The sequence below is a fragment of the Lonchura striata genome, chromosome 3 (assembly GCF_046129695.1).
Source record: "Lonchura striata isolate bLonStr1 chromosome 3, bLonStr1.mat, whole genome shotgun sequence".
Classification (NCBI taxonomy): domain Eukaryota; kingdom Metazoa; phylum Chordata; class Aves; order Passeriformes; family Estrildidae; genus Lonchura; species Lonchura striata.
Genome location: NC_134605.1, coordinates 89,661,694 through 89,679,343, shown reverse-complemented (window position 1 = coordinate 89,679,343; position 17,650 = coordinate 89,661,694). Strand labels below are relative to the sequence as shown.

The 17,650-nt window shown below is 34.7% G+C and overlaps 1 protein-coding gene across 1 annotated transcript in view; it reads right to left on the bottom strand.

The window, feature by feature from the left end:
- Positions 1-17,650, bottom strand: part of COL21A1 (collagen type XXI alpha 1 chain) — an 89,151-nt gene that overhangs the window by 18,031 nt on the left and 53,470 nt on the right. The window contains exons 17-19 of the mRNA XM_021551120.3: positions 16,846-16,899; positions 1,559-1,603; positions 1,164-1,217 (exon numbers count right to left, since the gene is read on the bottom strand). Coding sequence (XP_021406795.2) covers positions 1,164-1,217; positions 1,559-1,603; positions 16,846-16,899 — 153 coding nt within the window. The remainder of the gene's footprint in view (positions 1-1,163; positions 1,218-1,558; positions 1,604-16,845; positions 16,900-17,650) is intronic.

Here is a 17,650-nt window from a genome sequence, read left to right as displayed (position 1 = left end):
GGAGAGGGAGAGGGAGAGGGAGAGGGAGAGGGAGAGGGAGAGGGAGAGGGAGAGGGAGAGGGAGAGGGAGAGGGAGAGGGAGAGGGAGAGGGAGAGGGAGAGGGAGAGGGAGAGGGAGAGGAGCCATACCATGAGGAACTCTCCAGCACACCAGTCTATAAATGATGCTTAGGTTAGTAGTTACTTTCATACAAAGATGGCTCATTTGGCATGCAGTGACATGCAATTACCTGTAATTGCACATACCAAGATGGTCAAACATATGTGTTGTTAACTTCCATCCAAACAAGGATTCTCTTGAGAACAGAGAATACTGCAGTGGGATGTAAGCCCAAGTAAATTTTGATTTCAGGTCTGACCTTACGCACTCTAGAAGATGGTAACCTTAGCTAAGATGTTAAAGAGATTAATCAAGATAGGATTAAAAGATGCATATTGAGATCCTTTGGCATCCTCTTCCTCAAGGTTACTGTCATCCAACCAAGTGAGGCACAAGCCACCACAACACCCCTGCAGTCACTGAAAGTGGGAAAGAATGGTCCCTGAAAAGAATATTCCTGTCATGCAAGGAAAGGTAGGTACTATGATGGTCCTAAGAGTGTGACAGTACAGACTGAGAAATTAATATCAAGGTGCTTTTAGAGAACCACTGAGTATTCTGTATTTGTCCTTGAAGATATAAATATGTACTACTTCTACTTTTAACACTATAAAGGGACATCAGAACACCCTTTGTCTCTCAAAATGGATGAAATCCAGCCTCACTATTGTATGTCAAGGAGAAGTTCACTGATGAAGATTTTCATAGAGAAAGACCTCAAAAAATGATGGGAGAGATAAATCATGAGACAGACAAGTTATTAAACTGAAAAATACAGTCTTTTAACAACCATCAGAATCCAAGAACTCACCTCTTGTCAAAATATCCAGAAGCTTAAAGTAATGGCAAGGGTAACAGAAAAAAACAGTTCTCAGCTTTCAGCCAGAATTTTCATGCTGCAAATATGTCATTGAGTTAAAAACTTACATTTACCATAGCCTTGTCTTTCCCACCTGCAAATGCTAGTTTGCTCCTGTATTTGCCATTATATGTTTGTTTATGACAGGCATAGAATGGCAACAGCACAATTATTTGTTCAAAATAACAAAATTTTGAAACTTACAGTATCTCCTGGTGACCCTTTTGCTCCTGGTTGACCTGGCGGTCCAATTTCACCCTGTATTTTTTACATAAAGAGAAAAATTCTATAACTAATGTATGTATACTTAACATTTTTTTATAATTCTTTAACTATGCAGATTTAATTAGTTAATATTGTTTCTCAATGTATTAGGAAATTAGCATGGTTCCTTTTAAACTAGTCATTCCTTCTAGAGTAGTTGAAGTAAAACCTAATAAGAGATTTTTAAACATGCCATGAATTGTCTCCATTCTTTTGCAGCATGATTTGATGTCATAAATCCCCACTATGAAAATTCTTCTCTGAGCCTAAACCCTTAGTTTGGAATGGGTATATACATTATAGATTTTAACTGTGTTTTGAACAACTAATAGTACCTTTTGTCCTTTTGCTCCTTGATTTCCAGGAATTCCAGGAATTCCCTGGGAAGGAAAAAGAAAACCTTTTAAATGTAGGAAATAATTTCACCAGAATTTTTTTGCATTTGCCTAAATGATTTAGGTTCAAAATATGGGCAGGAACAAATAAAACAAAACAGAACATAAAATAACAAAACAAAACAAACAACAAAAATACAAAAAAAAAACCCAAAACAAAACAAACACAACAAAACATAAAACCAACAACAAAAAAACTCAAGAATAACAAAATCCCTCAAAGCACCAAAAATACATAGGAGAAAAAATTTCAGCTAGAAACATGCAGAGTACTCTAGGGATATAGTGAAGCACTAAAGTTGAATTGTTCCCCACTGCTTTTGTTGCAGTAGCCTATGTCTAGTGCTCAGCAGGCTCATATGCTCTTGCCTGCCCCAAAACCCTGACTGACACTCAGAAAGGAACCATTTTACATTATCCATAAGATTTCCCATGTAAGTTAAAGCAAAAGCCCTGGTCAATGGGACCACCAGCACGACAGATCATATTATCTAAAATACAGTGATTTTAAAGTGACAGATACAGTTTTCCTTGATGCATGTTCATAAATACTTGAGGATCTCTGCCATTTCCTCAGCATCATTACTCATTCAGCTCTACAGTATATTTCACATTTTTCTAACAGTGATCACTTAATCAAATGTGATTTAGGTTAAAACAGAACTTCGTATATGCTTAATGCAGAAGTCTACATTCAGTTAGTCTATTTTTTCTCTCAAGTTAAAACTATTCAAATTTTTTGGACAGATTATGTTCGTACTTGTACCATAACTAATCTGCAGCAAGAATTTGGCTTACAGACTTTACATTTTAATCTAATATTGAAAATAACATGTTAGAGTGAAGACAAGAGCAGTGTTCTAGACACCACTGAAACAAATGTATTCTATGGGAACAAAATAACATGAATGTAACAACTATAACCTAATAATTTCCATATGAATTACATCTGTGCAAAAGATAGCCCCATAGTTTTGCAGTTTACACCCGCTTTTAGTAAATAATGACCCTACAAAGTAGAAACAGTTCATTGGTGAATGGCATATGAGTTAACAATTACATCCTGAGCATTTTACAGACCATCAAAAATCCAATGTATCTATCAATACAGGAAGAGATCAAATAATGCAATAAAAAGAACTTGAAAATAATGCCTCGTACTGAGACTTCACTCACATTATGTTATATAACTCTTCTTAACTTTTGTTAAAACTTCTTAGATCTTTTGCTCAAATAAAGAGATGGGAAATAAGGCATGTTTGTCACCACATTTAGGAATTTCCAGACCCATCTGTCAGTTCTCAATATAATTATTCAATATAATTATAATATTTAATAATGTAGGGGTTTTTTCTGTAGCTGTAAAATATAAAACCAAATTATGAATGTCTGTAGACGTAATATAAACAAGAATTTAATATATGCTTAAAAACATCCCACTAGGCAGCAATCTTCTTGTCATGAATGTGCCAGAGACTTCCCATTACATTTCTGTGCAATTTGAAGGGTTCAGTTCCGCACACTCATCCAACACAACAAATGATTTACCATTATATGAGCGTGCCTACAAGAAACACAATGTCCTGCTGAGCTGTGTTGATCTTTCTTGGTTAAAATAAATCGCTGGTACACAACATTTAATTTTATATCAGCAACAAAGAAAGATGAAACTCCAAGAACAACAATTGTAAAACTAAGTCATCTTTCCTTTCTTCCCCCTTCACTTTTTTTTCCCCTTTCTGAATGATTCTTCAGTACTGAGGCATGTGGAAATTAGACCCTTAAGTCAGTGGAGAGCTGATCTAAACCCTTAAAATTTTTGTATGGTTCATTAACATTCACTCAGTTAAGAATGAATATATCACTTATGCTGATGTAAGTGGTTTCCAGAGTACATGGGGTGGAGATTTTCAGTTACTCTCCACATGCAGACTGGCACTAAAGGAGAATAAAGTGTCTAATTCGGTAATAAAGAATGAGTATTTCCCATTAGTTATTTTTCTGTGTAGCTTCTATGGTTAAGTAATTACAAGGACTAATTTCTGCAGGATCAGTTCCAGAATACTAAAAAATTAAAATTGGCTGTTTTGTGATTATCTATCCCAATCTAGTACTTCCATTTACATGGATAATCTCTAGTTATACCAATTAGAATTATTTGCACTTTCTCAGAAGACAATTTTAAAAGGTAGTTTAGATTTCAAGAGTTTCTTACCTAACTTCTAAGTCAAAAGCCAAATCTAGCTTTGGAAATGTGTCTAGTTTCCAAACAGAGATTTCATTCACAATACAAATCCTTAGAACCTGAGCATATTTTTTTTATTTTTAGTTCCATAGACATTGTGAACAAAAAGTTATATTTAATAAGATGACATAATACTAACTAAGCTGTCAAAGAAACCTTATTTTAATTATCAAAAAATGCATTTTAACTTTAAAATATGAGACAAAGCAATTCATTTTACTCCATTTGTAAGACAAAAAAAAATAAATTTTAAGAGTATATTGCAACTAAAATTATCACAAATGCCTGTGTTTAATCAAAACCTAATATGAAACACATTCATCATGCAATTTTTCTTCCACTTAGGGAAAAACAATGTTTGGAACTGCTACAAATGGGAAAATGGCCACCCACTGGGAGTAATAGAATCAATACTGTGAAATAGTTCATGATTCACTCGCCTATAGAAAAAAAAAACAAAACCCTGCCTTTGGGGATGTCCTTTGCAAAGCTATTGAGCACATTTTGTTCATATAAAATATGAAAAGAAGCTGTAATTCCAAAGTTTCTTTTTCCTTGCCTTTCCAGAAAATGCATGTTAAATGGTTTGTATATATCACATATACAGTTGTAATAACAATAGAAAGTAGCAGTACATTTCTAGCCAGAATATCTAAAATTCAAACCATCGAATGTGCTTTACTGATTTCTGTCCTTGTGTGAGTTGGAGAGTTTCTATACTTTGAATCAGTTAATTTGTTCCCCTTTTTCTTTTACATCAACTTCATGAAAGGTTTATTCTTCAAGTATTTCTTCAAATTTAAAACATAAGTTAATCACAAGTACTGCCTCAGTTCTTTCAGCATCACCAATCTGACTTCATCAATTATCGCCACTTCATTCCAATGCCTTCCTCCTTTATTTGAAATTTTCTCTTAAATGGGAATTCTTCCCTTATCCCATAAAAGCTTGTTATATTATTCATTATTCGTTATTTTAGCCTTTATCAGCAAGTACTATAATCACATAAAATGTAAAGCTAGCAAGATAGTCTAGCAAATCTAATTCCTTGGTTTAAATTCCATGTTTATTCTAAAAATTCTTAACTGCAGTTTTATCACACACTGCTGAGTTTGTGCCTAAAAATGAATGTCATCATGTACCTGTTTGGCAGCTAACTAAGATTTTGGAGACTGGGTAAGGACTGCTGTCCTTATCCTTTACTCAGCCTCTGTTGCTTGTTTAATCATTTATCTTCTACCCTGTCTCACCTATGTATACCTAGAAGCCTGTCAGCTTTCTAAGGTCTGGTTAGGCCTGGGGAGGCTTTGCAGGATAACCCCAGGACTTAAAGTGACACTTGACTGCTATGTAGATAAATGAGATAATCTCTAGTGTCACTGATGGTGCTGTGGGATTGCAGATCTACCCTTTGAAAAAGATGTCACTCTGCTCTAAAAAGTGTGTCGTGTCTGCCAGCTGCTGCAGTTGTCCTCACACAACTCCAATGGCTCTTGGTGGCCATCCCCAGGCAGCCAAATCCCAAACACCTCGATATCTACTTCTGTCTCAGCATCACACTGCAAAATGGAGCTCATCTCAGTATGCAACCAAATCCCTGGATGCAGACTTCCTCAGCTGCAGCCTGCACAGCTGGGACTTCAGAACACCCAAAAGCATGAATTTGTTTCTGTTGTGATCATGAACCTCAATTATGACAGTTATAAAATTCTATATAAATATTCTATTTTATTCCAGTTTCAGCAATTTAAATAAATCTTCCATTCTTTGATAATATCTGGCAGATAGAATGGATTTAACTATAATAGAATGGAACTGTAAGAACTGAACTGTAAGAGGAAAATGTTTTCACAATCCCTGGAAAAATTTTCCTGTAGTTTTCATTAATCATGAGGTGTCTATTTTTGTGTTGGATTATATTAAACAGATGGACTTTCTTCCATGCAGCCCCACAAAAAAATCCTTTAAGGAAATTGCCTAGGGCCTCATATACCATTTAACTAGATGTAAGCATTTTTACTTAAGACACAAGATACATTTCTCAAAATATTTCCTGCTTTTTCTAGCGAGTACCAGGATTATTTTCATCCCCCCTTATGGTTAATTTTGTACTTGCAAACAACAGAAGAAACCTTGCAGAAGACCTTTTTAAAGAATAAAACAAAACCTATTTTAACCTTAAAATTAGTATATTTTAGCACATTTTTGTTCTTTATTTTCTGCTGCTGTCTTTATTGTTCCACATTTCTTCAGTGCCTAGTAGGACAGGATACCCTATTATGTAAAGTAGGCATTTCTAGGCTATATGTAATGTATCCATAATCATAAAATTTTATCTCTTCTCAGGAAAACGTGAAATTATATATAGAGTATTTCCAAAAGCTATTTTTATGAGCAAACTGCTTTGCAGTCAATTCCCCAGCTAGATGTAGAGAACTTTAGTATACTTGTCTTTATTATCTTATTTTCTTCTGATAAAAAGATGGTTTTTTCTAGCATATATGAGTTCTTTAATTTATTACTCAATCAAATGGTTCATTCTACTCTGAAAAATATGCAATTCTGAGATGACCCTAAAGGGTCTTATATAAATTACAGCAATAGAACAAGATAAACAAAAGAGATCTATCTATCCATATGTTCCCATCATCCCTTTTAAACGCCTGGAAAACTCAACTCTTTATGTATCCTTATTAGAAAAAGCCTGCTTGATGATACATGAGAGATTTACTAGAGACAAGCAAAAAAGTACAAGTCAACTCATAAGTTGGATGAAAGTACAACAATCAAAACACTTTTTAAAGGATTATAGCAAATCCTTGATAATCCTAATAAAATAAAAGAGACAAACCAAATTTGGATAATGTATAAAACTGGAAAAGAAACTCAACAAAGCAGAATCTGCTACTACTGAGTAGTTGCAATTGATGAAAGAAAAAAAAAAGGGCTACATACAAAGAAGCATTCCCACAGACATAATGACTATCCACCAGACCAGCACAGCAGCTTTAAATTAAGTTCAGGAAAGGAAAAAGCATTACCAAGATCTTTGTAGTTATAAGACTGCAGTTTTCAAACACTTTTTTGGCAAATCAGTTATTAGCAATAAAATGCACATGTTAAATGTGGAACAGAGTGACCCCTATTGCATTGCCAACACCACGGACCTTGGAAAACTATACTCCAAAATCTGGAAATACTAATAGAAAATGAAAACTATGTATATCTTGACACAGGCTGAAACTGGTGTTACTCTTGTTTCTTGTAAAGAACCCTCAAAAGACTCAGACTTGCCAAACCCTCATGGATCCAAAGGCAGGCAGACAAAATTGAACTCCCAGCCCTGCAGGTGACACCACGATGCCCTTCCTCTGCCTATGGTGATCAGCCTTAGAGATTGTGATAACCAACATCCCATCTGTCAGAAATCCTGCAAACTTCTAAATGCTGACAAACTGACCCACATTTGACACTTAAACACGCTGATACTCAAGCAGTTACAAGCCGTCAAAATTCCTAAAAATTTCTCCACCACTTAAATTACAGGGAAAAACTTACGAAGGTCACGGCGCTTGAGCACCTTACACACACGAGACTGGGCAGGCTGAGGCCAGCAAAGCCTCCCCAAAGGGCACGGACTCTGCTCTGCTCCTTACACCCACCACATAACCAGAGTTCTGTCCTCACAGGTCACACTGATGCAGTTTTCAGCCACATCTCTCTCCCACAGTAAGGAACCACTCAGTTAAATTAGCAGTGAGTAAGTTTAATAATAAATCATTATTTTTTTTTCTTTTAAAATATGGTGCATTCTGTGAAATTGGTCACAAAACACAGCAAAAGAAAACAGTAAAGCTGTGTTCTAAAAGGGATTGTAAAATTCCTACAGAATTGGTCCATTGCTGGCTATTAAGGATGAGCCAGCCTGCATTTTTGGCTAAGAAAGTCCTAAAGCTCTGACAGAGAGTATCTGGCAGTAAATAACAGGTGAAAAAAAAATTATTTTATATATGTTTCTATCTATTCCCAGAGAAAAAGTTCTGTGATAATTCCTTTAGTCCAAGTCTGTTTGGCAGCTGTTACCTGTTTAAGAAATAGCTAAGAAAAATTGGAACAAAGGCTGGGACAAAACCCTTCCAGAGCACAAAGAAAATCTCACCTTGACTCACTCAGCAATCATTAAGGCTAAATTTAATTACTAAAACTAACTACTAAAGCAAAAAGTATTTTGCACAATAAGAGGCAAAGGTTGCTTCTTAAAATGGTTTAATAATATTAGCAGAAATAGTAGTTAAATTTTGCAAATGGATTTAAATTCACTCTTATTAAAGATCATGGTGTTTTGTTTTGCTTTGTTTTGTTATGGATCAGAAGCCAGACTGTATTCTGACAAGACTTTCCATAGCTTCAATTCACAATAATTTTAGTATGGAAAGATTAAAAAAAATAAAACACTTACTGTGCCACATTTCCCTAAATTTTATAGCACTATATTTACTTGAGTGTCTGAGACTTGAGTATCAGCTTCTCAATTCCACATTTAAAACTGTTTGTGGACAGGAATAATGCAGTGCTCTTGATCAAGAAGGTCACACAGAAGAAACACGAGTAACTAAATACTTTGACAGCCCAACTACCACTTGAACATAAAACTAACAAAGCAGCTCTGCTACAAGTTGTTTGTTTTTCTCTTGTGTATTTTCTGCAGAGCTTCAAATAAAGTAACTTTTATTAATCCAAGTATGTAAACTGCCTAAGACAGTCAAAATAAAAATGGCCGCTTCTATTTGAGACACATATTTAATGATGAGTTGAATGCAGATATCAGTTTCACTGTAGAAAAAATTATATGAAAGAAATAGAATAAGTATAGACTCATACTTGACTATATGAGGTGAAATGAAAACCATTCTGGGTAATTCTCAGAGTGGAGGCTGTAGATTTGATGCCAGATACAGCACTTAGAGCTAGATATAGGTAGAGGGCTTTGAATCACCACCCTGACCACAGTTCTCAAGGAAGCTGTAACTCAGACCTTCTGAGGACTCAGGTACAACAATTTTTTCCTCTGGCTTCTCCCATGTTGAAGAAGAAGGAACACTAGCTAGAAAACTGGCTATACTGTTACTACTCTGTTGAAGTTGGATCAGAGTCAATCATCCTTTTGGTAAACCTCTTTCGATTTTTGGCTAAGTAACTTACCATAAACATGTTGTGAAGCATAGAAAAGAACAGCAATGTGCAAATGAAATCAACTGAAATAATAAATATTTATGTATTCTACATTTTAACTGAGTGTCTTCCTCATTCATACTCTACTCTTCATGTTTGGTTTCTAAGTATAACAATAAGCTGGGGGAAGATTCTGCTTGGTCTTCAGAGTCACTGGAAATTCCAGCAGATATTTACCTAAGTCATAAAATGTTAAGAAGAAAATTGAATGGCAAGAATAAAAAGAGATGTTGTTCTTTAAAGATTAATCAGAACATGTGAGACAAAGATTACTGGAAGTATAAACATCAACTTTCCGGGTACTAACAGGTCAGATGCCAGCCCAATACACAACATATACCAGCCCAAACATTCTCTTCAAGCCTTTTCTCTTCAGAAAAGCCTTTCTTTGTTGAATGAAATTACCACATGCATTCAGGAATGCTCTAAATATTACTACTGACATCAGGTGGAACCAAAAGAATGGAAATGAGTCCTTCTTTAAATATCACATCAAAGGAAATGAATGTTGAGCACTTCAGGTATATTTACTTTATTCCATTGTACCACCTAACTTCCAAGATCTTTACTAGTTATTTTTAGCAGGTTGAAATAACCAGTTACAGGTACATATACACACACCCACGTTCTATTGCTTTAATTCTTTAATTAAAGCCAAATCAACAACCCCACTTTTAACTGATACTTGAGAAGAAGGAAATTTCTGATAAAGAACATAGGATCAATTTACAGTTGTGTGGATTTATCCAGTCAACTTTTCAAAAATTTACATTTGATCAAGTCCAGTGACTTTTTAGAATGTCTTTTTCTCAGTCCAAGAAATAATATGTTAAGTAATATACTTGAAATATATCAGTACATCATTTACTCAAAGTAACAAAAACAATTCATCAGAAATGTTTTTGAATGATAATCTGTTGTAGCTACCTGATGTTTTCCCACTTAAAACACATTGTAATATTGTATATTTATCATGTTAAAATGCCAAAGAAACAATTTCTATAGGAAAACCCACTGCAATATTAATACTAAGAAAATATAGTTACTGGTACTGAGAAAAAAGGTAGTGATGTGTGTAAGCATGTGCACATCACAGTCTCTGCAATTTCCAAAATGCACAAGCATTTAAATAGGCATACATTTATTCATATTTTTGGGGAATATTACCATGAGAGATTATATTGGATGTGTAATGATTACATCCATACCACCAAATTTATTCACTCTGTTTCAACCCAGATCCCTAGACTCCTTCTAAGCCAAGCTGAAAACATGACAGCTAAAGGCTCAAGCTACATATCATCCCCTTAGGGGGAAAAACACAGGTGAAGCAATATGTGTCTTACTCTAGACAGAATAAGCTTATGCCAAAGCACTTCATCTGGCAATTAAAGCTCACTTTTTACAGAGTACAGATAATCAAGATGAATATCGAACTTAAAGTCTCTATGAGAAAATTTCCAAAAATACCCCGAATTATTTTAATGCTTAGAAGAAGTTGGACTCTTCACAAGAGCCAGTGGGTTTGTGTATAAATAGGTCTAGCTCATTGGAATCATTCATGGAATACAAATAAATCATAACTACCACTAATTTTGTACTTGGAAGTCAGTTACTGCACTTTTTAACAAAGCTGCACCTTCAAGTGCTCACTGTGGGACAATTCTTTCAGAATCATACTGGTTTAATACTCTTTTCCAGTTTATAAAATATTTAAAAACTATTAAGGGATATTTTAACAAAATTATAAGCACATGTTTACTAGAGCATAGCTCATCAAGTCAGTAGAAAGATTTTAAATTGTTACAACACATTTGCTAGAGATACTTCTATTTCTATGTTCACAAAACATCAGCAATAGAGGAGAAATGCTGGCATCTAACTTCTATCAGCATATGAATCACTAAAAAAATTGCCAGCCATAAGAAGGCCACTATTGCATGCAAGTAGAAAACAGAGTACTTATTCTGAGTAGCATTTACAACTACTTATAGCATATGACATTCATGTCCACAATGGGTTTACAACTAGAGTTCCTTTCATATTTCCTTACAACTTTTGAGAATTTCCCTTCGTTAACATTGCACTTATAAAACAGTCTTAAAGAAATGTTAGCAGGGATGCCACCTCTTCTCTACATCATTTTCCAAAATTATCAAATTTAAAATGGCATTAGCTGAAAAAAGTAATAAAAAATACTTTCCCAAGTCTCTGTAGACAAAACAAGGACAAGAAAGATATTGTAATTATAGCAAATTAATATACTAATGTAATTGCACTGTGTGAGGAAATAATTTTTAAAGTTAGAAATCATGATGATTATGCAGAGAGTGTGAATTAGCTGGGAGAGAACTGTAAGCTTTATAACTTAGAAAAGCAGGCATTATTTTCCAAGCTGCATTAAATTAGTGGGTCCAAGTTTATTACAGCATTTATTGTGGCCCCAGTCCAGGCTGAATTCAACGGGAATCTTTCCACTGACTTCAATAGACTTTGGACCAGCACCTATGCTGTATTGTCTTGTAGCATCTTTGTCAACTGGGAATAATAAAGTAACTCAGATTAACCTGCCTGAAGTTCTAGATGTCTTCTAATTTCCTGTTTCATTACAATTCTCATATTTATCTTCTTAACAGTAATTAACTGTTCCATAATTATAATATTGAATTAATTTAGTTAAAATAACTTCTCAGTCAGAATGAAGATAACCTAGGTTGAAAATAACGTTAGCTCTAAAAAAATACAGCTACCTAGAAGTTATACTTGACGGGAAAACCTGCATTCAGTCTAAGAAACCTGTTTGAGCTTACAGCACTATGTAATTAACAAATGATTGCTGGGAGTATTGTGCAGTCAAAGCTGTCATCTCCCCCTTTCTCAAGTGAGAACAAAACTAACAACATCTGTTACATGACCCAGGCACTCAGAAAGTCATCAGCAAGACTCTGCCCTGTCTACCTCAACAATTTAGATATTAGAAGAAAGAATAAAGAAACAGTACCAAAAGGTACATTCAACTAACCAAACCTAGTTGTAAAGAAATAATGATGCATGCCACATGCCTACAAAAATCATAATTTTCAGCTGTTTATGAATAAAAAAAAACAACTCACCCAACTAACAACTTTTTTTTTTTTTTTAATTTACAGGTAAAGGTCAGAATTTTCAAAAATAAATAGGTGTTCTTTTGAGAGCAAAATTTGCAGAGAAAATGCTAGTCTTTACATCCCTTATGATTGTAATGCTGACACCTTTGAAACGCAGGCCACCAGAGCTCAGGTCCTACTATCAAGGCATCTCAGACTAGTAGAAAAGCATGTATATCAGATAAGAAACTATAAATTTTGATAGACTCACAGCAACCACTCTGTTGAGTATCCTGATCATTTTCCTCTTAAAAAGTGACAGGAAAAATATTTTTCTTTATAGACTATTTATATAGACAGTGCTATTTTATAGCAGGACCTAATTTAAGGTGATATAAAATCTGAAGGAGTATTTAGTACTCTGAAATATTCCCACAAGTAATAAATTCACACAACACATGATCTTTTGAGCACTGGAAACACAACAGGATCTTTATACTTTAACCTCTGAAGAGATTAAAAGTAGAAATTCAATAATCAGACTAGGTGGATAAAAAATAAAGTAATAGTTTCAGAAAATAATTTTTTCACAAGGCCTACTAAGCAGATTTAGGTTTGCTTTTATCCTAAGTACTTCATAATTCAGTATCTAAATGCAAGTACAAAATACAAATGTTGAGTAAATGGCATATTAGTACCTAAAATTGGTACATATCAACATAACATCAACATTAGAAGCAACAAGAAAAACATTACATGACATAGAGGCAAATAATAGTAACAAAAAAACTCCAAACTTTTTATGCATTCTACTATATAACTAAGTAAGGATTGTTTTTCCCTTTTTTCCTGTTTCTATCAATCTCAGCATAGCTATTAAATGCAATAGAATCACATTAACTTTGTATTTGCTTTCCAAACATACAGGATATCTGGCCATACCAGTTTGTTTTCAGGATTTCTGCATTATGAAGACTGTACAACTTCTATTGTATCTTGTAGCATATCTTAAAAATATTTCAAAAATAATTCTGCTACCATTGCCTAGCATAAAACACACATTTTTTTCAGAGAATGCATTGATCTATATCTGGCATTCCCTATGCAGTTATGAAAGATCATTACACAAAACAGGAGTGTAGGTATAACAGTGGGAGTCAGGTCAGAAGCTGAAAGTCATGTTGTGCTGCTATTGCTGGCACAAATAAGGCCACATCTGAGATCTTGAGATGTGACCTAAATATTGAGACAAAACTCTACCATTTTTAAGTGTTTGCAGATGTATTTCTGAAAAATATGAGTTCTGGAGAGTAAACACGAGCAGTTGCAAATGCTCAGACATATTACTTGTGGCAGGAGAGCATATGCTATGCCTAGAAGAGTGCTGTAAATGTCCTGCCAGCTTTACCCACAAGCACTCACTTCAGTGTTCCCATCTGCATAATTGCAAACACAAGGAGCTTCCATTGAAACCAAATTCTGAAAAACCCTACCTACATTAAAAAGCACAGTCAGGCTGGAATTAAGCTCAAATAAATCTTGATTTATTCTATAGACATTTGGTCCCTAAAAACAACATATTTATCAAAACAACCTGTCACCAGTAAGATAGATGACTAGCCATTGAACTACTTAAGTGACAGCATGGTCTGGTTTTGTCACCAGAAAAATGAACTTTATTACTACCTTTACCAAATCCTGAATTACTCTGACCATACAGTCACATGCTATTCTACAGAGTGGGTAGAACTGGGATAGTCTGGTTAACTGAAACTCCAAATAATATTATTGAGAGAAGTCAAGCTCATCTCTTGAAATTATTTACTTATCTTTGCAACTTACTTCATCTGTTTGTAACTTTGGGGATTAGTAAGAATAATAATATACCAGAAAGTATTCTGTGCAAAAAATAACCACACATCTCAAAGGCTGGAGGCAATGGGAGGGAGTTCAGTTCACCTGTGTTCTCCATTCTAGACAGTTAGATGTTTCAACATGCATTCACTTCACAACCATGCTATTTTTATTTGCTTAACAAGAGGGATCATAAGATTACTATTTTTTAAATCATCAACTTAACAAATTAAGCCATGTCTAACACTAATGTGGCTAAATGAAACAAATAAAGACTGTCTGCATGTCTGTGTGGGTGGGATATCCACACAATCTGCTGAGCCATCCCAGGGCCACAGCTGCATGTGCCTGGTTACTGATATAAAGTCATCCAGCTTCAACTGTATCATCCAAGGCTTGTCTTGTGCTTAGGCAGCCCATTTGGCTGTGCCAGGGATGGCACAGCACAGCTCAATCCCTTCCTACCACACCAGTGCCCTAACTATAAGGGTATCCCACCATAGAAGTTTACACTGAATTCCACAGAAGGGGAGCTGAGAGGAGGTGCTTACACATTATATTTCAAATACACATTGGGGGAACAACAGAAACAACACAAGCAGTAAGTTGCACAAGATATCATTCACAGTACCTAAATCCAGCTCACTTTCCAACAGGTGAAAGCCAATTACCCTCTACTTGAATAGAGGAGCCCATATATCTCACAGCTGAGGATAGCTTTCATTTTCCACAACCCAAACACACATTTTAACCTCAACATTTCTGCACTGAACTGCAGAAATGCTGCCTCTTCCAGACCCTAAATAGATGGGAGCACTGTGATGGTCATGCAGGATGGTGCTACATCAGCAATAAAGGCAGATAGGCAGGGATGACTCAGTGTTTTACATTCCCTAATTGTGACCTTGAGGCAATTTTAGGGTCAGTACATAGCCTTTATACTCTTCAGAACCTCCACTGATTATAAATGAATGGTACAAGCAATTTAGCTTTCTCTATCAGGATTGTTTAAATTTTTTTGTAGTTGTTTATATTTTGGAAGTCTCCCTCTATAGTATTTTGCAGTGATTTAAAAAAACTTCTTAGTACTTTTAACATCTTAAATCTACCACTCCATTTCCCTTTAAAGCAAAATTATGGGACTTTAGTGATGAGTTGACATTGTTTAAAATGTTATATTGTGAATGTTATATATATAATTTATATTGACTTTAAACCAAAATACATTTCAGTAATAGATACAGTTCATACTTAACAAATGTCATCACATTAGAAAGACAGCTGTTAAAATATTAAATACTTTGTTTTCTCTAGTTCAGAAATGCCCTTTCCCTTCCATTTCTTAGATTAATTTTTTAAAAAATCACAATGACCAACTAACATTTCTTTTGTAAAAATGAAAAGAGACAAACCAAGGCAAGGGACAATAACAGAACTCACTTTTATCACATTTGTTAAGGTGTACCAACTTACAATAAACCAAAATCCCTCCAGTCGTATTTTATGATATTTAATTAACATTCAGTCTTTCTTACATATGGAGACACCATAAACTGTAAAAGGGTAAAATGCCTCACAGTTATTTGGGTCAGAAAAAGAGGAAGAAATAAAGCCAAGGGAGGAATTATGTGTGTTTTTCACTTAAGACAGACAAGTGGGAAGGAAGTGTCTTGGGCATGATTTTTTAGTGTTTTGCAGTCTACTCAAAATTTGAGTAGTTTGAGAAGGTTTTGGTGAATATATAAAAAATTTAAATGAAAAAATTTCAGAATTTTTCAGCTAGAAGTCTTATTTCCAACTCCTCATTATCAAAACTTTTTATCATATTTCAGACCCTGTAACTCAGACTGCCTCCCATTACATGCAATACCACAAAATTTCTGACTGCATAAAGCTGTATCTCTTTATCTTACAATTCTAAATGTAATTCAGAAGGCAATTCATCTGTAAGGCAGTGCTCCACCAGCTGAGCTCTGTTTACTGCTCTTGGCCTGCAGAAGAATTGCTGATGGTTTGATGACAGCTGGCTGTCTCTCAGCACTCAAAGCTGCTATCTTGGCTCCTCTGCTTCAAGCAGTCTGCCGGCCTGGAAGGAAACAAGGAGGAACAGAGGAGGACAAGGAGGAAACAAGGAAGGACCAAGCCCGGCTATCAGATATTAAGGAGAGGTAAAATGAGCTGCCCAAATATTGGCAGAGGAACAATGTCTTCGGAAAGAAGCAAAGCAAAAATGAAGCAGCACAGTCCCCAGCTAAGCAAGAAGCAGAGAGATGCAGATAATATGGTGTAAGAAGATGCAAGGAAGTAAAAGGCCAGTAAAACTGGGCAAAGGAAAGGCAGTGGTATGTAGTGAAAAAAATAGACTTTAAAAGTGTGATTAACAAGTATTTGCAAGAAGATACTAATCATTCCTACTATCATGTAGTAGATATGAGAGTCAAACCCATCCAGAATCTTTCCTCGAGTAAGTAATTATTAATATCTAACAACATCAACAGGACAGAAGCCAATAATGAGACAATTTTATACCACATGTATTGCTGTCAGTATATACCACAGTAATACGGTGAAGAATCTTTTCTTTTAATGCATCTTTGACTTTTATCATTGCTTTTAATTAAATCAAATTTAAAAATGAACAGCAGAAAATAAACAAGCATTTTTTAAAAAATTTATATACCAACCAATTCAAATCAACACAAATTAAACATGAAGTATAATAGCTATTAGCTAAAAAAAAAAAAAAATACAAAACCCAACAAAACTAATAAATCAGTACATAAAGATACGTCAGGAATTTAATCACTTACAGGTTCTCCTCGATGTCCTTCTAGGCCTGGAGATCCAGGCTGCCCAGCTTCTCCCTTTAAAAAAATCATAAGCAAGCAACTTTATTTGCATAACAAAAATAATTATTTTATATAGTAAATAATATTTTTAGTCTAAGTAAAATTTCAAAGTAATGCACATTGAGACTTCACCAAACAAACATCTCTTAACAGTTTAATGCACAGCAAGAAGCATCATCAATCCAATATTACCTCATGTTGTGTCTGACAGCTGTCAAACAGCTTGCGAAAAGAGATGAGAGAAAAATTTCTGTTCACTCAGAACAGCAATTTCTGGTAGAAAAAATGCATAAAACAATAACAGACTGTTACTGACTAATTGCTAGTATAAATAATAGTGTGAAAAAATATTTCGAAGTACTTCAGAATACAGCAACACAAAAAATTATATTTATCAAAATAAGTATGATACTGAAGTATTTTGAAAATCTGAATAATTCAAGGAAAAAAAAGCACATAAACAAGGCAAAAATATAGATATAGATGTAGATAGACACATATACACACACACATGTATAAAATAATCTGTCTCTAATTAACTTAAAATTATAAGAGCTGGACTTCAAGTAACAATGGGTAGCATCTGGGTTTCCAGCCATGTTTTTTCCACATTCTTTCCCAAAATGAATATTGTAAAAAACCAGGAAAGCTCCAACAGAAATTTCCTTCAAAGACAGCCTGTTTTTAGTGTTCTGAATTTGATTACAGACCCAGAATGAAGCAATGTTTTATAGCAAGCAGATGCTGAAGTCAGGCTAACAAAATG